Genomic DNA, 20269 nt, shown 5'->3' on the forward strand with positions numbered 1-20269 from the left:
AGGGGTGACTGTCCGCCCTTAACAGCAGGTAAGCGCACCATATGCGATTACAGAGTATTGGGCTGCAAAGCCCCCTGGAAGCAAGTATGTGATCTCATAACATTTTTCTTTCCTTTCTCTAAATCTAGATTATGTGACATGTACAATATGACACTTCATTCACGTCACTGCACAGCAGCACTGTGTGCTGTGCTCCTGTGGGACCATTCAGAGCAATGCAATATTATACATACAGGGTGCATAATACCACACTGCTCTGGAATGCAGTGAAACACAACACACAGACTATTGTTTTTTCGGTGTGTGTCATTGCAATTGTAACTGCACATAGTATGAATGAGCCCTAATAAAGGAATGATCGTGGATTACATCTGCTATACAAGGTACAATAAATAAAAAAGCCATTTTGATATTTTCCCTCTCTGACTGTAGAGTGCACTTGAGTATATATTGCTTTCTGTGAGTACGGCAGATGTAAGTACAACTGCATAGGCCTGTAAAAAAAGCAAAGTAGTTAATTAAGTTAAGTGCACTGGAATGATAAAACAAAAATTGTGCTAAAAATAAAGCAATTCATTTACACACAGAAATGTAGAAATAATCACAAGCACAAAAATGTATTACCATCTTCACATTTTCAGGCTATTAATATGTATTCACTAGAAATACGTACTTTCCATGAAGTTAATATATCTATCCAAAAAAAGAAAGAATTTAGATCCTGTATGTTTACCAAACAGAACACTGAAAACATGTAAAATACGCTATTAAAAGCAAATATTTGGTAGAGGATATGGAGGAGAGACCCGCGCCACTTGCTGGGAGGAGCTATTAATCTAATGGCAAGTTAGATGATATTTTGTGTTGAAGTAGTTTCATCCAGCTACCTTCCATCCCTGCATGTTGGCTCTATGTAGATTCTACCTAGATGCTGGGACTTTTACTTGTCTAGCCTGTGGTTCCCCTCTACCCTCTTATTTTGTCAAGTGTTTTGTTTTATTATCTTACAGCAATATAATTTCTGTAAATCGGCGTGGATCCTGAAGCAGCACAGTGAGCAAAACACGTTGATCCAGCACGCCTCCTCGATAAGGTCTATAGGATATAAATAGATGTCTATATGGTTTGCAATACCCCAATATGTCTATTCTACTTGTCAAAATGATATGGATATGGCCTAAAACTTTGTGTATTGCACAGTTTTTACTGGGAGATTAAATTTTTTGGAATAAAGGTGTTTATATTTTATTGGTATTATATTTTCTTGTTGCTATTGCAGCACATATAAAGTCCCATTTTCAGCTTTTCCTCTCCCCTATGGGGTGCATTAGGTATGGAATTTAGTTTTTTTTTTTTTAAATTCAGATCCTGCATAATTCAATATTTACCAAACACTGAAAACATGTTAAAAACACTATTAAAAAGGATATTTAAGCCCCAGAACATTAAAAAAAAAAAAAAAATATTGAAGCTCATTAGTCCGTAGAGGTTAGGCTTTTTTTCCTTTATTCTCACTTGGTGACCCCTGCCAGCTATATGCTTCCTTTCCACACTCAGAAGTGACTACAGAACACCTTCCCCTCATTTCTCCATAAGACAGGTTAAAGGTACTTTGCAGTCCACATAGAGAACTGGGAAGGAGGATAGCACTGCAGCAAACTTCACAGGAAGTAATCCGCTCACTATACTTCAGGCAGGATTAACAGGTATTTTTGCGCTTTTAATGGTATATTTTACAGGTCAAAAGGGACAAATAGAGGCTCGTGGTTAGGGTTAACATATGATTTAAAGTAGATCAATACACAATTGAGGTTTGCTGATTGGAGGAGAGAGCACAGAATGACATCAAGGAGCTGTTCCTGTGGTATTCAATCACTGTTGCCATATTGCTTTAACTGCAGCTGAGAAAACTAAAATGGTCAGGCCTTTTTACACTATCTGGATTAGAAAACTGACTAAGCAAAATTACACTTACATTTTTGACAGGTAAGACAATATATGTCTTAGCTGTCGACATATGCACATATGTATTTAGCCATTTGTCAACACTTACACTCAACAAGAGATACCCGTAAGCTAAGTACAAACTACACACACCAACTCACAATCCTGCCAGTTTATAGCACTGGAGTGTCTGCTGATAAGCAGAAATGACTGCAGGGGAATTCCTGAATATAATGTAACCATGCAAAATCTAACTACTGAGCCATGAAATATGTAAATATACAACAGCAACAATTAAAACAATGAATGTCACAGTTATGAGGGATGCAGGTGGTCTTTTTCACAGCATTGCTTCATGGTGCATTCCAAGTTAAAGCCTTCACTCAAAAGGGGATTTAGGAAACAAAATATCAGCAATGGCTTTACAAATAAAGCAAATCCTATTTGGAAACAAAGAAGATCATCTTTAGGGGTAAAGGATAGTTTCAAGCTTAACCACTTCAATACTGGGCACTTTCACCCCCTTTCTGCCCAGGCCAATTTTTAGTCTTCAGTGCTGTCCCACTTTGAATGACAATTGTGCGGTCACTAAAATTACATTTTTATATATTTTTTTGACTGGTAGAGTTTTCTTTTGGTGGTATTTAATCACCACTGGGTTTTTGAATGTTTTGCTAAATGAAAAAAGACCGAAAAGTAAGAAAAAAAAAAGTTTTAGTTTTGGTTATAAAATTTTGTAAACAAGTATTTTTTTCTCCTTCACTGATGTGCGTTGATGAGGCTGCACTGACGGGCACTGATGAGGCGGCACGAATATGCAGCATTGATGGGCAGCAGTGATAGGCACCAATAGGCGCTACTGATGGGCATTAATGGGCAGCACCTATAGTGGGCACTGAAAGGCAGCAATGGTGGACACTGACAGGCATTAGTGATGAGGCAGATCTCCCCCGTGAGGAAAGCCACCTATCAGCTCTCCTCTTCTTACGTGCAGTCAGTGTGACAAAAGGAATTCCGATAACTGACATTTCCTATTTACACTGTGATCAGCTGTGATTGGACACAGCTGATCACATGGTAAAGAGCCAACGTCATAGGCTCTTGACCAAGATTGGTAATGCAGTGTGTCCAAAGTCACCACGAATCTGAAGGATGTCATATGACATCCTCTCAGAATGTGAAAGCCCCTGCCTGGCCGTCATTGTGCTATTTTCCAGGGGTGCAACAGAAAATGAGAAGAAATCTCTACAAAGTGAGTTTGTTCCCCTCCAGCTGTCACTGGAGGAGGCATGCCCTAGAATTTTTTTCCTTACCTCTTCTGGTGAGAGCTCAAAATTTTGAATTTACCATCACTTTCTGTCTCAATGACAGTGGTCATGGAGAGCACAGAGTGTGTACTGCTCAGTATTCTCTGTATGTGAAGCTAATGCTTGCTAAATCCGTGTGACTGATCTCCAAGGTTCCTGGTTAATGGCACCCTTGTGGTCCAGAGGTTCTCTGGAATGTTTTTATTTATATTAGGAAGTAGCATTTGCAGGTCTCATAACAGGTGTCTGATAGACCAAATTCCTAATTTCTGACCAGATCTTTACTATCAGCTGTGGAGGATACATAGTGCACGCTCCTCTTCAACTAAACGGAAAAGATTAAAGAGGACATTAGAAAAATAAAAGGCGACCCAGATGCAAATACTAGCCAGAGAGCTAGTAAAACTTTCATAAGAGAAACATAGAAGAGGCTATCTTTATACTAAAACTTGTGGGTACTGATCCACTGGCTTTCACACCAGAGTATGGTCCCAAAATAAGAGCCCAGATCAAGCGAGTCAGAAAATCCATGACAGTCTACAGATCATGGACAGTAACAAAAGGAATCAAAGCCAACCTCTAACAATGAAAAGCTGTTATTTGCTCATTTTCTCAAGAAAATACCTGCCAATTATGTCAGCAACACAGAGCCGCCCTGTGTCTAGTGCACACTTCCTGTGTTATCTCAAATGATAAAAGTAGTAGCCCTTCAATTTTTTTTTCTTTTTAGGAGACCAAATAATTGTCTGTTGTAGAGATGGAGAGTCAGTGGGTTTGAGTAGCTTAAGTGGTCGTAAACCTCAGATACAAAATATGAACAAAGCATATCTCTCTATAGCATGTACTTGTCTCTATCCAGAACACTAATGCCCCATTCACACCTGAGCATTTTGTAACTTGAAGACTGAAGCTACAAAACGCTGGAGCGGAAGAAGAAGAAGAAAAAAAAAAAAAATCAATTATTCTCTATGGAGATGGTTCACATCTCCACTACAAAACGCCTGAAGCTCAAACAAGTTCAGAAACTTTTTTTTTTTTTTAGGCAGATTTGGGCGTTTTTCTCCTTTTCACATTGGTGACCTTTCCAAAAAAAAAAAAAAGTGGCTCCTAACTTTTTTTTTTTTTAGCTGGCTCCTAGATTAAAAGCAAATTTGACAAGCCCTGCTTTAACCGGTTAGCGACCGCCAATCATAGATCTACTGCGGCAGGTCTGTGCTAGATCACGTACCTAGTACGTGATCTGACACAGCCGTGTGGTGCGTGCTATCGGCACTCCGCTCCTGCTGTGATTGGACACAGCGGGAGTCAATCAGCACGTCCGCCGATCGTTCATAAGGCACAACGGCAGTCTGCGAGACTGGAACATTCTGATCCTGTACATGGATCTTTACATTCCCCCAGTAAAAGCACATCCCCCACAGTCACTGCTAGGGAACACGTTTAACCCTTTGATTGCCCCTGATGTTCACCCCTTCCCTGCCAGTGTCATTAGTACAGTGACGGTGCATATTTTTGATCACTATTAATGTAACTGGTCCCCAAAAAGTGTCAAAAGTGTCAGGTGTTCGCAGTCCCGCTGTAAGTCGCTGATCGCCGCCATTACTAATAAAAAAAAAAAAAGCAAAAAAACAATATACCATAGTTTCTAAACGCTATAACTTTTGCGCAAATCAATATACACGTATTGGGGTTTTTCCCCCCCCAAAATAACGTAGCAGAATACATATAACCTAGATCGATAAAGAAATTAGATTTACGTTTTTTTTTTATTGGGAATGTTTTATAGCAGAAAGAAAAAAAGTTTGTTTTCTCAAAACTGTCAGTTTTTTTTGTATATAGTGCAAAAAATAACAAAGCTCTATTTGTTGGGGGTGGGGAGGGGGGGTGGGGCGCATCAATTTTATTTGGGTACAGAGTCGCACAACTGCGCAATTGTCAGTTAAACGCAGTGCTATATCGCAAAAATGGACTGTTATGAAGGGGGTTAAAACCTTGCAGAACTGAAGTGGTTAACAGAATGTACTAGTCAATACAGACTCTCTCAACTTAATGATTTGCAAAATACAGGTCAATAGTTTCATGCAACTAAGATTTTTGTACAAAAAAAATCCAAAACATACCACACCCACCATTTCAAAGAACACAAGCTAGCCGTAATATAGGCCTGTCATATTGGCTTATTTCTCAGCAATAACTATAAACCAGTTTTTCTTCCTTATTATCAACTAGGACATCATATGATGAGAAAGCAAAAGAAACAGGTTTGTGCTGACCTAGAACATCCAGAAGCTAGTGGGATTAGCCATTTCAAAACATGTTAGCCTCCCAGCATCGTAAAGCTCTCAGCATGTCTATTACACTGAGCTCAACTTAACCATTTCATGCATGTCTGTTCCATCATACTTAGAGCAATAACTAACTTGGTGCCAGACTCTGCACAGAACAATGTGTGAGCACTGGGCCAGTGGACCTCAGAGTGTCCTATTTCCCCAAGATATTTAAGGGGTTGCATCAAAGTCTGTAATGACCCAGGATAACATCTAATGTCTACAGCAATAACTCCACTACTGTCCAAAAAAAACAACACAAAAACACAAAAAAACACCCCCACCATTTGATTTATGTACATTGCAGGGTTTTTAAACTTTTTTGCATATTCTTACCTTTTGTTATTCTGAAAAAATTGTTTGTGTCCATGTGAAAAATTGAATGTGAATGGGAGTCACTTTATAATAATTACCAATCAGCTGCTGCACTTGCAGGGATGTAATGAGGAAAATGGCAGGGTTTGCATTCTTTTAGAAGTGATTCCCCTTTGGGAGTACCTTTCCAAAAATGTAATGTTTGTTGCAGAGGATGCCCAAAATGTGACTTGCATCCTAGTGCAGACTACTGGGAAAATCAGTAAGCCAATTACAAAAGAAAATGACATTTTTGGGGGACATACTGTACACCATCTGTGTACAGAACACCTCCATGTAGCCATATTGCATTTTACAGAAAATTACAGTGCTGCAGATTGAATGCAATTAAAAATGACCTTTCCAATTACAATATGACTTGTGTAACTATATAAGCTATATTTTTTTCCTCCACAAAAGTGGGAGTTACCCTTTAAATGATCTGCTTTTAGCTGCTATGTCAGAAGTTGTGTTTTGTTTTAAAGGGGTTGTAAAGGTATTTTTTTTTTTTTTTTTAAATAACAAACATGTTATACTTACCTTCACTGTGCAGCTCGTTCTGCACAGAGTGGCCCCGAACCTGGTCTTCTGGGGTCCCTCGGCGGCTGTTTCAGCTCCTCCCCGCAAGCATTTACCACCTTAATGCGAGCTCCCTCGCATGGTGGTGAGTGCTTGCGGGCGCGCTCCCGTGATACAGCCGGCGGCTATAGCCGCTCGCTGTATCACTCGGCCCCGCCCCCCGGCGCGCCGCGTCATCAGATGTGATTGACAGCAGCGCGAGCCAATGGCTGCGCTGCTTTCAATCCATCCACTGCAGCCAATCAGCGACCAGGCTGAGCTGCAATGAAGATGACGAGGACGAGCAGCGAAGATTCGAGGCGTCATAGAATGCATTAAGGTGAAAAAATTTTTACCTTTACAACCCCTTTAACTGTAATCAAAAAGTGCCATTTGGAACTAAGAACTAATGGCATGATGATAAATTAGGACAGAGCATTTTGTAAGGTTACAACATTCACTGGGAAAAATAAAAGCCTTATAATCACCTTCCGAAATAATGCCATTGGCTATGCAGCTCAGTGGTTAATAAAACTGACTTTCAATGTACGGTATATTGGTACGTATATTGCTATGTATATTGAGATATAACAGTTCTGAGATCTAAACACTCTTACTGAAAACGATCTATATCAAGTCATATCCTTTTTAGGTCTGCAATTTTTGACTCTGAACCACTTTAAACCAAAGTACCTGAGCCATCAGTATTAACCTGCTCACAGAGAGAAATCTTTACTAATCAGGCACCATGTAATTTCCCCTCTAGTATTACTGTTCACTAAGGGCAATCATTTTCCGAAAAAGAAAGACAAATCAGCCATTTCATCTGCTGACACCTTTTTGCGTTCTGAAATGCCTGCATGCAAGAAATTGTGATGTTCATTGATTTGCAACACTCAAAATTACAGACGAGACAGTCAAAAACGCACAGAAAGATGGGAGCTGAAAAATACAAACCAATCTATTGACAAGACTGTCAAGACGAGACAGTTATGGATGGCAGAGCACTGATACGTGTTATTAAAATTATTAAAATTATAGTACGTGATCCCAGGTTTATGCCCTGCCGAGCAAGTGTACTTTCCTGGGGAATAAGCATCTATCGTGGATAGTTACTACTTCTGAATTGGAGCAAGATTTCCAGGACATGCATCTTTTTACCAAGGCTAAACCATAGGGATCAGTGTACAGGAACTAATAAAGTTACATATTCATTTTGAGACCTTTTACTTTCAGGGGGTTTTCTGTAAAATAACTGACTGAAGCACAAACTAATCATACCAATCACACTACGAACGCATGTCTGCCTAACACCTCTTTCAGAGGAAAAATATCCCCATATTTCCTTTTGTCCTCTAGTCCTTAGTGCTCCACTGCATTCAATTTATTATATAATGACATCTGATCTGCAATAATATTCTACAATTACATCACCACAAAGCAATACTCAAAGCTCCTAAAAAACACCACAAAGCATGTGCAAGCTTTGGATGCCAAGAGCAGCTCAGGGAACATGCTAGAAAAGCAGACTCCAGACCCTCCTAACCCCCCTACCCTTTTAATATGGTGTAAAGACCTACGCAGAGCCAGGCTAGTATATACTCAAAACTACATGCATCAGCCTTAAAGTATATAAGTCTTCTAAGAACAAATGCTTATGTATATTTGGCACTGGAGCACACTAGAAAATGTAGCGAACAACATAATTATAACCACGTATAATTAGCATCTTCACACCGCAAACTGCAACGTAAATTCGCACTTCACCCCGGACAAAAACCTGCATCAAATTCACATCGCAGAGCAGCAGTGTGAACCTAGGCTTATTGATGAAAAAAGTAGAATGTACATTATACATGCTACCTGCAGTAAACCCTTCGCAAGTATTTATAAAATGTTTTATTTTCAGCGATTCCAATCTATACTGGATGGAAACATCCATCGCCATCTGGAAAACAACATAATTTAAAAGTGAATTTTAAAAAATGTAAAATATGGGGTATACCAATTCCTCAATTTTCTTGAAGAAACTTTCATCCCCCAGGAGACCAAAAGTAATATTGCACTTGGTCCCATTCTAAACAATGACCATATTGCAGAAAAAAAAAAAAAAAAAAAAAAGGGGGAGATACAGCGAACACAAGTCCCTAACCCCCTCTCTAAGCTGACTGTTCTTTTACCATTATGATTGAACAATCAACGCTGCCCTGATAGCACAGATTTTCATTCATAATAAAAAATCATGCGATTTATTTGTGGCTGCCTATAAAAATCACAGCTCAGGCAGATGGATCACACAGTGCCACAGCACCAAGTAGACTTTCACTTTTATGAATGAACAACGGTGTCTGGCTGATGCAGTTCCACAGCGCTGCCTGTTTATGAAAGACATACAGTACTATGAGTTGTGTGATACATCAGCCAGGACTGTGTATGTTTACAAGCACCCCTAAACATACTACGCCACAGGCTGTTTGATGTGTGGCAGCACTGGTCTCCATAGCGGTCCATGCTGCCAGAGATCAGTCAAGTCCAGGGTTGTTGGACAGCAAAGGGCAAATTGTCCTAACAGGCTGGTTAGCAGTGGCTTGATGGATCTGAACAGGACCAAGTGCTAAATGCGTTGGGTCCCTATGGGAATAAAGTGACACTGAATATTATCATTATTATAATACAGGATTTATATAGTGCCAACAGTTTGTGCAGCGCTTTACAACATGAGGGCAGACAGTACAGTTACAATACAGGAGGAACCAGATGCTTATTCTCCAAAAATAATCTACACACATCCACTACTGTAATCGACTTTTCATTGAGGGTTTCTTGCTGTGTTTTTCTGCCTCCTTCAAACATCCTCCATGATCTCCCAAACACCTCCTTTTCCCCCTTACTTCTGTTTGTTTGGAACAAGTAGACTAGCTGTGGTCACGTGCACTGCTCTATACACAAAAATCCCATAGACCCTAGTCTATCTCAGTGTATATATTTACACACTGTGGGACCTTGGAGAATGAATGTAGCCATACTCTGACAGGAAGACAGATCACAGCAGCAAAAAAATAAAAAAATGTAATATGAAGATTGGAGGAGGCAGAGGGTTTTTTTTTTTTTTTTTTTTTTTTGAGTTTTAGGCCTGCATACTTGAATAGAATATTTTTTTAACCAGACTTTAGAGTCACTTTGTGAGACTTCTTCAAAGCCAAACTGAACGCATGATTTAACCACTAGAGGACCAGTATAACTGCGGCAGGTTGGCTCCCCTAGGCAAATCGCCTTAGCTGTAAATCGGACGCTTTAAGACCACTAGGGGATGTATGTCCACTGGCTGCGATGTCTGCCGGGCACCCGCGATCGCTTCTGAGAGACAGAACGGAGATCTGTCAATGTAAACAGACAGATCTCCGTTCTGTCAGGAGAGAGGAGACAGATCTGCTGTTCATATCAAGTATGAACAGAGATTGGTCTCCTCCTTCAGGCAGTCCCATTCCCCCAGAGTTAGAATCACTCTCTAGGACATACACTTAACCCCATCCCTGCCAATGACATTCATACAGTGATCAGTGGCTTTTTTATTAGCTGTGATCGCTGTATAAATGTCAATGGTCCCAAAAATGTCAAAAGTATCCGATCTGTCCGACACAATGTCGCAGTCCCGCAAAAAAAAAAAAAAAAAATCACAAATCACCGCCATTACTAGTAAAAAATGCCATAAATATATGCCCATAACTTTTGTGCAAACCAATCAATATACGCTTATTGCAATTTTTTTCAATACATATTGGTCTAAACTGAGGAAGAAATTTGTTTTATATTTTTTGGGGTGATATTATAGCAAAAATTAAAATATATTGTTTTTCAAAATTGAAGCTTTTTTTGTTTATAGCGCAAAAAATAAAACCCGCAGGTGATCCAATACCACCAAAAGAAAGCTCTATTTGTGGGAAGAAAAGTAGGTCAATTTTGTTTTGGTACAGCGGCGCACGACCACGCAATTGTCAGTTAAAAGCAACGCAGTGCCATATCGCAAAGAATGGCCTGGCGATTAAGGGGGCAAATCCTTTCGGGGCTGAAGTGGTTAAACAGCTACAAACATTCCAGGTAGATTAAAATAGGTGTGCAAAGTCTTCTAGTTTATTTTATTCAGAAAGTCTGAGTAAGTCCACCAGCATGCTGCAGAGGACACTTCTGCACCCTGTGTGGTAGCAGTGGTCTCCCTGCAAAGGTCTTACATGTCCTCTTGCTGAGCCATACAGTAGCTTTCCCATTAGCAAAGTTTATGCTCCCTGTTGACTGGGGAACTCTAGCTTTGACCCAGTAGGGGGCAAACCTCAAAAAGAACACTGCTTCCACACAAACAGCACAACTTCTTCCTTTCACATACTCGCAGGAAACAGGCTTTTCTACTCAGGATGTGACTGAGTGCCGGGTACGCAGGAGATCGCCGATCTGTGTAATCTGGCGGCGCTCGCCCCCTTCTTCCACTCAGACAGCAGGAATCTGTGTATAATACACGATTTTCCCCCTGGTTTTCAGGGTGGAAAAGTGCATGTTATACACCGATAAATATTTACATATGGTCAGACGAGTAACTCCAGTATCACTGAAGTGGCATTTTAAAAACTAACGTACAATGGCTGGCTGCTCTGATATAACTGTATATCAGTACCGACAGACCTATCTCTGATCACTGCCACAACAGTACAATGTCACCAGACCAGTGAGTCCAGTCAGTGTCCCTAATCACTGCCACCCAACTCAGTATCCCTGATCGCTGCCACACCAGTTACAGTGTTTCTAATCACCGCCACACCAGTCCCAGTGTACCTGATCACTGCAACAAGAGTCATATTGTCCCCAATCTCCACATGAGTCAGATTGACCCTAATCATTGCCACACTAGTCAAAGCCCCTGATCATCACTATACCAAATACAGTGATTACTGCCAAACCAGTCGCAGTGTCACCACAGCAGTGTTTCTCATTGCTGCCACACTAGTCCCCAGTGTCACCAACAACCAGCAATAATGTTCCTGCCAGCTGTATTGAGCCTGGCCTGTTTGACCACTTCCCTGCCTGGCCCGTTTCTTTGCCTGTTTGCTGACCAGGTCTCTGCTTGTAGCCTGAACTAACTCATCTACATGACTATGTTCCTGCAACACACCAATCCCAGCCACCCCCTGCGGACAACTGCACTCCTGGAATCAAAGGAACGCCTTTGTTCTAACTTTCTTCAGCCTCTTGTATTTCCTCGCCAGTGAATATGGATGGCATTTCTTGGAGCAACCATGTAGCAGTAGGCTAGGCTTGCTTGGCTTCTAGGAATGGGGACTGCTATATGGGACGCTACACCAAGCTATATGCCCTGACCACTCGTATAGGAGGTGACTATTGCAGCACACTGGTTTTGATACAACTGGTTGATTTGTGTGATACACAAGAAACAATGTCCGGTATATAATCAGTCCAAAAAGTGAAAAATTCTGACATGTGGTATCACCATACTTAGGAGTAGCCATATTTGTTTTGGGTGTAATTCTAAGTATGCTCATGCTGTGTGTCAGAAATAGCTTATTAAAAATTGACAACTTTGTGTAAAACAATTTATGTGGTTGTAACCCCTCTCATACTCTGAGTTATTTGAGGCCAGTCACTTCACTGAGATGAAACAAATCCTACTAAGTTTTACTTGTTTATCTGCAGTCTTCTCTTGTCTACAACCCTTCAAAATAGCACAACTGTGATAAAATCCCTCATCTGTCAGAAGGAAGGGGTGGACGATGTGTCTTGTACAAATTTGTGAGAGCTTATTGGAGGAAAGGGACACACCCCCTCCACATACTGCACTGGAGCGAAGGAAGGATACAAAGCTGTGTTGTGAATAGACAAGCTGTGTGCTGAGCTCCCTCCCGACACAAATGTATCTCATATGCCGCAAAAACTTGTCAGAAGTGACTCATGCTGATAACAGAGATACTAGGCACCAGAGAAAAATGACACTTCATGTATGTACAGTATGTGCTTTGTTTCAGATTTTATGACTGAGGTTTACAACCACTTTCATTTTCTTTCTGTATTTTACAAAAACTTGTGGTAAAACAATGAAGTCTTTAAAAGACTCATCATGCCCCTTAAAAATTATCTTGGGGTGTTTGTTCTCCAAAATGTGGTGATTTTGTGGGCGTTTCTGCTGTCCTGCTACACCAGGGCCTCCGAAATTGGGAAATCAGCAAAGTAGATGCGTAATTTATGCTTCTTGAAAGCCCAAAGGTGGTATTTGAATTTTGGGCCCCTCTATGCATCCAGGCTGTAAAAAAAAAAAAAAAAAGGTCTCACATGTGGTAACCCCATGCTCTGGAGACCTAACAGAATGTGTAAATGCACTGGACTATCTACTTTCCAAAAGAGGTAATCGTGTGCCGTTTGTACCGTCATGCGCTGATTTTCAAATATATATATATATATATATATATATATATATATATATATATATATATATATGTGTATATATATAATTTGGGAACAGTGTTGCAAGACTGAGTAATTGCCAAAGTGTGAGGACAGAAAGAGGAATACTAGCCTGGGCAGAAGGGGGTGCAATGTGTCCGGTATAAAAGTGGTTAATAAAATATATATATGTTGATCCAAAAGATCCATCATGCTACTTTATTTCCCTATTGGGTACATTGCCAATCTTTCATTTCCAAATAGCACCTGCCCACAAATTCCTGAGAAGAGCAGGACAGAAGGAAGAGGCTGGGGTGTCCAGGAGACAAATGTCTTTAGCTTGCTTTTATCAAGAATTGAAACCCACTACATGACAAGCAAGATCTTTTTCCACATTGGAATCTGTGTCTAACTCCAATCTCACTTATAGTGAATATATTTTTTTCAAGATAACGCCTCAAAAGCAAAGACAACTGACACAAACAATGCTTATCAAGTTCATTGATAGATTTCAGATATTGCCTCTAGCCTGCAAAGCATACGAGGAAAGAAAATATATAAAAAAGGCCAGAAATGTGGTAGACTTTAGATAAGTTACTGCTGTCATTGAGGTCAGGGGACAGAAGCATAAGGTACTTTGAAGATAATGCTTGATACATTGGCCCTGAGATATAAAGGAGAGAAAAAAAAAAAAAAAAAAAAAGGACTGAATGGAGCAGACAACACAGCGACATGTTTTATAGATGGATCACAATGCACAATTTGAAAGGCAGCGCTGCACAGAGAGAAGGCATTTAGATCATTGTTGGTCTAGTCTGATAGAATGCATATCACAGAATGAAGTACATTACAGGTAAAGCCAATATACCTTATGGTTAGGATGTACAATCCAGAAGCACAAAAACACTGCATCTAGCAGAGCCTGCAGCTGTGCTATAACCTATCGACATGTCACAGACTATAGAATATCCTATTCTTGCATATTAGCACTTATGGTTGATGGCCAAATCTAACCTTAAAAAAAAAAAAATTTAAAAAATAAAAAACTCCCCGGGGGGGGGGTTTGAGGCAGGAGCTAAATAGCACTGCCACCGAGCATTGGTGCAGTGAGTGGGATAGAACTGCTACTAACAAGAGTGTGGGGTTAATGACAACAAAGCTTGGTGTTGTGGTTATAGGCGCCAATGCTGGGGGTTATATTTGTGACCACTGTAACCACCGATGGTGCTCATTTTACTCCCACTTTTTTTATACAATATGCATTAAGTTAGACTGGAAGAATGCAAGACCAAAGTTTGCAGGCATTGAGATGTGTTGCTGCTCATTGATTTTAAAATGACTGACACAATTTACACAATGCACCTCAATACATAAGACACACTGCTATTGTGCAGCGTTGGGGATTCGCTATTGTGCAGACTTTTGAAGTGTTGGGAGCCACACTTGGGGCCCTCTATAATATTCAAGTTTAACACCACTGATCTAGGTGCCTTTTTCAGGTGCACATAAACTGAAATAAAAGAATAAACACAGGTATAGTACATGCAAGCAACACAAGTAGTAGGTCATTTAATAAAGCTATAGTAAACATGTTTTCGGACCAGAGAGGTTCACGTTAAAGTAAGGTAGATGCTCATTTTAAAGGGAATGCCTAGAACTAGTTTTAGCCTTTGGTTCTTAGGTATGCACATGAAAGATGAACGACTATAATCAATCATAAAAGTATATATGGGCAGCCATATATTTTCATTACAAATATAGGCTTGTGCATCCCACTTAGTGGTTCACCACAGGGATTCAGTTTTATTGTTCCTCCCTTTCATTGCAAACCTACAGTATATTCTCCTCAGACTGCCTGCAAACAAAACTTTTAATGCTGCTTGCTTAATTTAAATCCGCAGTCTTTTAGCAGGGATGCCGACTCACTGCCTACATGTAACTATCAGATAATCTACAAAGCAATAGGTTATCAAAAGATGAAATAGCATAATGATCTTCATAAACATGAAGACGATAAAAATTATGTTCAGGTAAACATCACAGAGAAAAAAAAACTCAAAATGTGTACATCAACAAGCCTTGTTTGTCCCTTTTAAATGTTTATGGAGCAATGATGTACATACCTTACAAGAGTCTGATTGTGTAAGTCCCACACTGCAATGTTGCCATCACTACAGCAGGAGAAGCAGACCTTGGAGTCAGGGCTGATAGCCAGAGCATAGCAGGCAGGAGCAGATGATGTCAGCTCTGCTTTTATACGCGGGGTGGGAGCTGCCAGGTCCCATATGGATAACGTGCTGGCTTCCCCTCCGACAATGAGAGTGCGCCCATCAGGGAGTAATCTGCAGGAGCGGATGTAGTTATCTCTGTTCTGCAGAGACAAAAAGGCACTGAGACGTGAAATCGGTACTTTAGTTAAAAACTATATAAGCAGCATTTACAAAGCCTGTCGTCACTTTCACATACAAGTGTTTTATGGATTTACTTAACTAAACATGAGTTGTAAAAAGAGTAAAACGATTTCAAAATATCTTTTGCACTTCCAGAAAAACAAGCTGCGGCAAAAGATTCTCACGGGTGATGGGTTAAATACTACACTGAAAAGCTCTAAAAAGCACAAACATTTCCTCCCGATTTTAATGAGCCATTTGCAGTTATGACAATGATAAAGTGAGTAATGCCAGACAATTACATGACATTAGACAAGTACTTAAAGTGGATCTAGAAAATTTAGTGTTGAGATAATTCATCTTAATTAGTATCAAAATGTGAAGTTATAATGTCAACCCAAAGTTTTTAGAGCTCAACTGCACGACTCGTTTGCAAGACATACAGTTCAGATGGGAAGTCAGAATGACTAATACTAAGTGAGAAAATGTAGGATATTCTGGGACAATCTGTAAAAATCAAAGGCAGAAAATAAAATGAAGGCAAGGCCCACAGCAACCAAGCTCCAGCTAATCATTTACTAGTGCAGCTAAGAAATTAGAAAAATTGTTTACATCTTTCAGCTCTGTGTCTGGATGTTCTTGTAATGACAGTTACGGTGATGATCGAAATGTCCCCGTGGTGGTCAGGTGGTTTCACCAGGACAAGATGATGGATAAGGCAGCAGGAAGGGGGGCTTCAGCAGAATTTTGTCTGGGCTTTCAGAGGGAATGATATTTTACCATCAATTCTAGCGCCCCCATTAGTGTTACAAATAAAAATATCTAAAGTATCCTGTGTTTGAAAAATGAATTATAAGTGTCTCATTTCTCCTACGTTGCCTACTTACACTTCTTTATAAATGGATTGTGGCGTTGCAAGCAACTTTTACTACATGTCCACCTGAGAGCGAGAGAGCTCTCATGCTTACACAAGGGCAAACTGTGTTTTTCCATGTAAGGAGAGGAGGCAACAGCAAAGAAAGGGGTAAGCAGCTCAGGTGCTGCAGGTTGGGAAGGTAAGCCAGATTACTATTGAGAAGCCTTCTACAGTCTGGCAACTTGCTGCCCTTCAGCATCTACTCCCTATTATCACACTATCTGGCATCTCCAATCCAAGACCCCAACTACCCTTACCCCTGACTTTCCTATGTCAATGGCCTTCCAATTGGTATGAAGTGTCAATACCCCTATTTTATTGCTAAAATTTCTAACTGCACCAATTTTATGGCCATGACAAATCAAATGAATTACTGGGCTGCACTTTCTTCCTCCCATCCTGTTTTGCTGGGAACAAAAATATTTGATAATTATTTTTATTGCAGCATGCACAGACTACAGGCTAACTGTTAGTATAAGTGAATATGCATGCGCTAGTACAACGGCCTCAATCCCACTGTCTGTTGTCTTTTCATGCATATGACAGTCAACACACGTAAACGCATTCATCTACCAGCGCCTTCATTGCTACCATGGATGTCTGTAACAGACAGTAATGACAGTAATGTATACAGAATACTTCAAGGCGCATATTAACTAATTCCTGCCCAAGGTACGTCATATGACGCCCTTAACTTTGAGCGGGTACATCTGAATGATGCCTGCAGCTACAGGCATCATTCAGATATCAGCTTTTTCAGCCAGTGATTCCCTACACCATTAGAATGATCATAGTGGCTGTTCCGCCGCTTGATCATTCTTACGGGCGGCGAGAGGGGACGCCCCCCCGCTGCCCTCCGGGGCTTCTACCGACTCACTGCTTCCATTGGTGAGTCAGACACAGAATCCGCCGGCCCCGGATGGTGACGATAGAGATTCCCGGCGGACCAGATGGTCGCCGGAGTCTCTATGTTTGTTCGGAGGCCAGGATCAATGTTATGACATCATGCCCGGCCTCTGCAGCAAACGAATGGTGCCGCCTTGGCTGGGAAGCCGAAATAGTTTTATTTATTTATTTATTTTTTTAATTTCAGGCTTCCCAGCCTAGAGATGAGATGTGGGGTCTTATTGACCCCCATATCTCACTGTAAAGAGGACCGATTGTGCCATATTCCTATTACAAGGGATGTTTACATTCCTTGTAATAGGAATAAAAGTGATCAATTTTTTTTATTTTTATTTTTTAAGGTGTCAAACTAAAAAAACAAAAGTAAAATTAATAATAAAAAAATTAAAGCGCCCCTGTCCCCGCACGCAGAAGCGAACGCATACACAAATCCCGCCCACATATGAAAACAGTGTTCAAACCACATGTGAGGTATTGCCATGAACGTTAGAGCGAGAGCAATAATTCTAGCCCTAGACCTCCTCCAACTCAAAATATGTAACCAGTAAAATTTTTTTAAAGTGTCGCCTATGGGGATTTTTAAGTACCGCAGTTTGGTGCCATTCCACGAGCGTTTGCAATTTTGAAGTGTGACATGTTAGGTATCCATTTACTCAGCGTAACTTCATCTTTCACATTATACAAAAACATTGGGCTAACTTTAATGTTTTTTTTTTTTTTTTTTAAAGCATGAAACTTTTTTTTTTCCATAAAAAGTGTTAGAAAAAATGCTGCGCAAATACCGTGCGGGATAAAAAGTTGCAACTACCGCCATTGTATTCTCTAGGGTCTTTGCTAAAAAAAATATATAAGGTTTGGGGGTTCTAGCAAAAAAAAATATGAATTTTACATGTAGGAGAGAAATGTCAGAATTGGCCTGGCTGGAAAGTGGTTAAGTGCCATCTCACCAGGATTCAGATTAGCTGCTAGAGACATTTTTAAGAACTATGCAGCAACAAAAATGACCTAAGCTTAAAATGTCTTGGCATACATAAAGAAAATCTACCGCAAACCAAGCTTTGACTTTTTTACCTTCTTTTCACTTACCAAGCAGTCCAGCTGAGAAACAGGGCTTTTATTTCCAGGGTGACTAATGTCCCACACCTTGACGCATCCCTTTCCACCAGTGTAAACATGTCTTGTGGGGTTGCTGATTGTTACAGCACAGACCACCTCCCCGTGATTTAATGTGTTAATTTGCCGTGCATGTCGAGGAATTCCTGGGCCAATAAGAGCATCAGGAGGAAATGGGACAGGCTGCATCTGCCCATCGGCACTTACATGGAATGAGTACGCGCTATAAAAAAAAAAAAAAATTAAATTAAAAAAAAGGCATATTTATTAATGTTGGTTAATATACTTTAATGTATAACAATGTATTATGATGAAGTCAGGTAATACTTTGTACCAACTCTACTACTATAGTATAGTTATATAGCTAAAGAAACTCTCAAAAATAAGGAGATGACTCAATATAGAATGGCACCTAAGAGATGCATGTGCCAAGTACTACCACCACACCCTGAATTTCAAAGTCCACTCCCACACACTTCTGCCTTCAATCATAATGGACTGAGTGTCTTGCATTCTAAAAGACAAATGTCAACAGTGTACTGCACCAATAAGAATGCTTCAAAGCAAGCACACACCAAGAGGACTGGAGACAGACCTGCCCATAGACTTGGGCAGCAACAGATACATAAAAACACAAACACACGTTGGTTGAACTGGATGCGCCAGTGTCTCAAGTCAATATTTATATGCAGTATAATTTATGCCTCTTATCTAAGTTCCACCAAAAACAAATCTGCATACAGCATGCATAAAATAGAAAACAAATCTAAATGCAATTATGACCATGATAATTATTTTAGCAAAGTGCCCCTGAAATGCAATGCTTCTTCAAATCAAGTAGGAACATAGGTAAACATCTTCTATGGGATATTTTGCAGAGCCAGTGGCAAAACAAATAATGAATCTAATGCTCCTTTGAGTACAGCCCACTTTCAGCATGCTCAGTGATGTAAAGAGTCAAATCTCAACATTTGGACAGCTGCAAAATGGTCTTCACTTAAGCACCTCCTTCTACAATTCCACAACACAAGTTTTGACAAACTAGAAAACGATCATAATAGATTATCCATCATTTAGATCAAATTTATATTGCCAGTTACTTTGCAATTTACCAAATGTGAGTATATACACAATCTGGCAGGATGTCATGTCCATTGACAATATCGAATAAGTCCTGCAACAGGAAAAAAATCATTGATTTTCTGACTGACATTTCCGCTTTGTAAGCTCTCATAAGGAAGCAGAGCTTCATTACAGCTCCTCATATTTTCATGATATATTCCTACCTAATCATATTTTAACCATCATGACCCTCTTGAGCATTTACAGCAGCTCTTGTTTTGATTTATAAGCAATTCATTGGTGTCCAGCATGGCAATTATTCTTTAAACAATGCATGCCATAAAAGAAAAAACCTAAAGTCTTCCTAAACCAAGAACGTATTTGCTAAAAGAAAAAAAAAAAAAAAAAAAAAAAAAAAAAAATCACACACACTTCCTTCTTTAGGCAGACCGACATAAAAGCTCACACAACAACAATTACATTCAAAAATCTGTCGACCATTTTATTTTAAATCAAATTTACAAAAGAAATGATAGTGAATACAATGTGTGTTGAGAGGCAGCTATAAAATTACTTACGGTTTACCGCCTGGGATGCCCGTCAGATTTGGGGGGATTCCCGGAACCCGCATATGATGATGTGGATCAAAGCCAACCTAGACGACATTTATTGAAAATAAGAGTTACCTTGATAGAAAACTCAATAAAACACATTCAAAATAAGCATGTTTACTGATATGTGATTATCCTGATACACAGTACTGTGCAGGGTTGGACAAATGCCAAGCAGTGTTGTGTCTTTTTTTTTTTTTTTTGATTCCTTTGACAATCGAATAACGTAGACACTACCTACATTAAAAAAAAAAGTTTCCTCCGTACGGCATGCGATTTAGTTGGCCATCACCCTACTTTACTTTAAACCGTAATTTTTTTTTTTTTTTGGGACAAT

The 20269-nt window shown here is 39.9% G+C and overlaps 1 protein-coding gene across 5 annotated transcripts in view; it reads right to left on the reverse strand.

The window, feature by feature from the left end:
* The window catches only part of LOC141146947 (transducin-like enhancer protein 4), a 182711-nt gene that overhangs the window by 24849 nt on the left and 137593 nt on the right, over positions 1-20269 (reverse strand). For all 5 annotated transcript variants that reach the window (XM_073633843.1, XM_073633834.1, XM_073633826.1 and 2 more), the window contains 3 exons: positions 19900-19976; positions 18233-18482; positions 15058-15305 (listed from right to left, as the gene is read on the reverse strand). In XM_073633843.1, coding sequence (XP_073489944.1) covers positions 15058-15305; positions 18233-18482; positions 19900-19976 — 575 coding nt within the window. The remainder of the gene's footprint in view (positions 1-15057; positions 15306-18232; positions 18483-19899; positions 19977-20269) is intronic.

This window comes from Aquarana catesbeiana, linkage group LG01 (genome assembly GCF_042186555.1).
Source record: "Aquarana catesbeiana isolate 2022-GZ linkage group LG01, ASM4218655v1, whole genome shotgun sequence".
In the NCBI taxonomy this organism is placed as follows: Eukaryota; Metazoa; Chordata; class Amphibia; order Anura; family Ranidae; genus Aquarana; species Aquarana catesbeiana.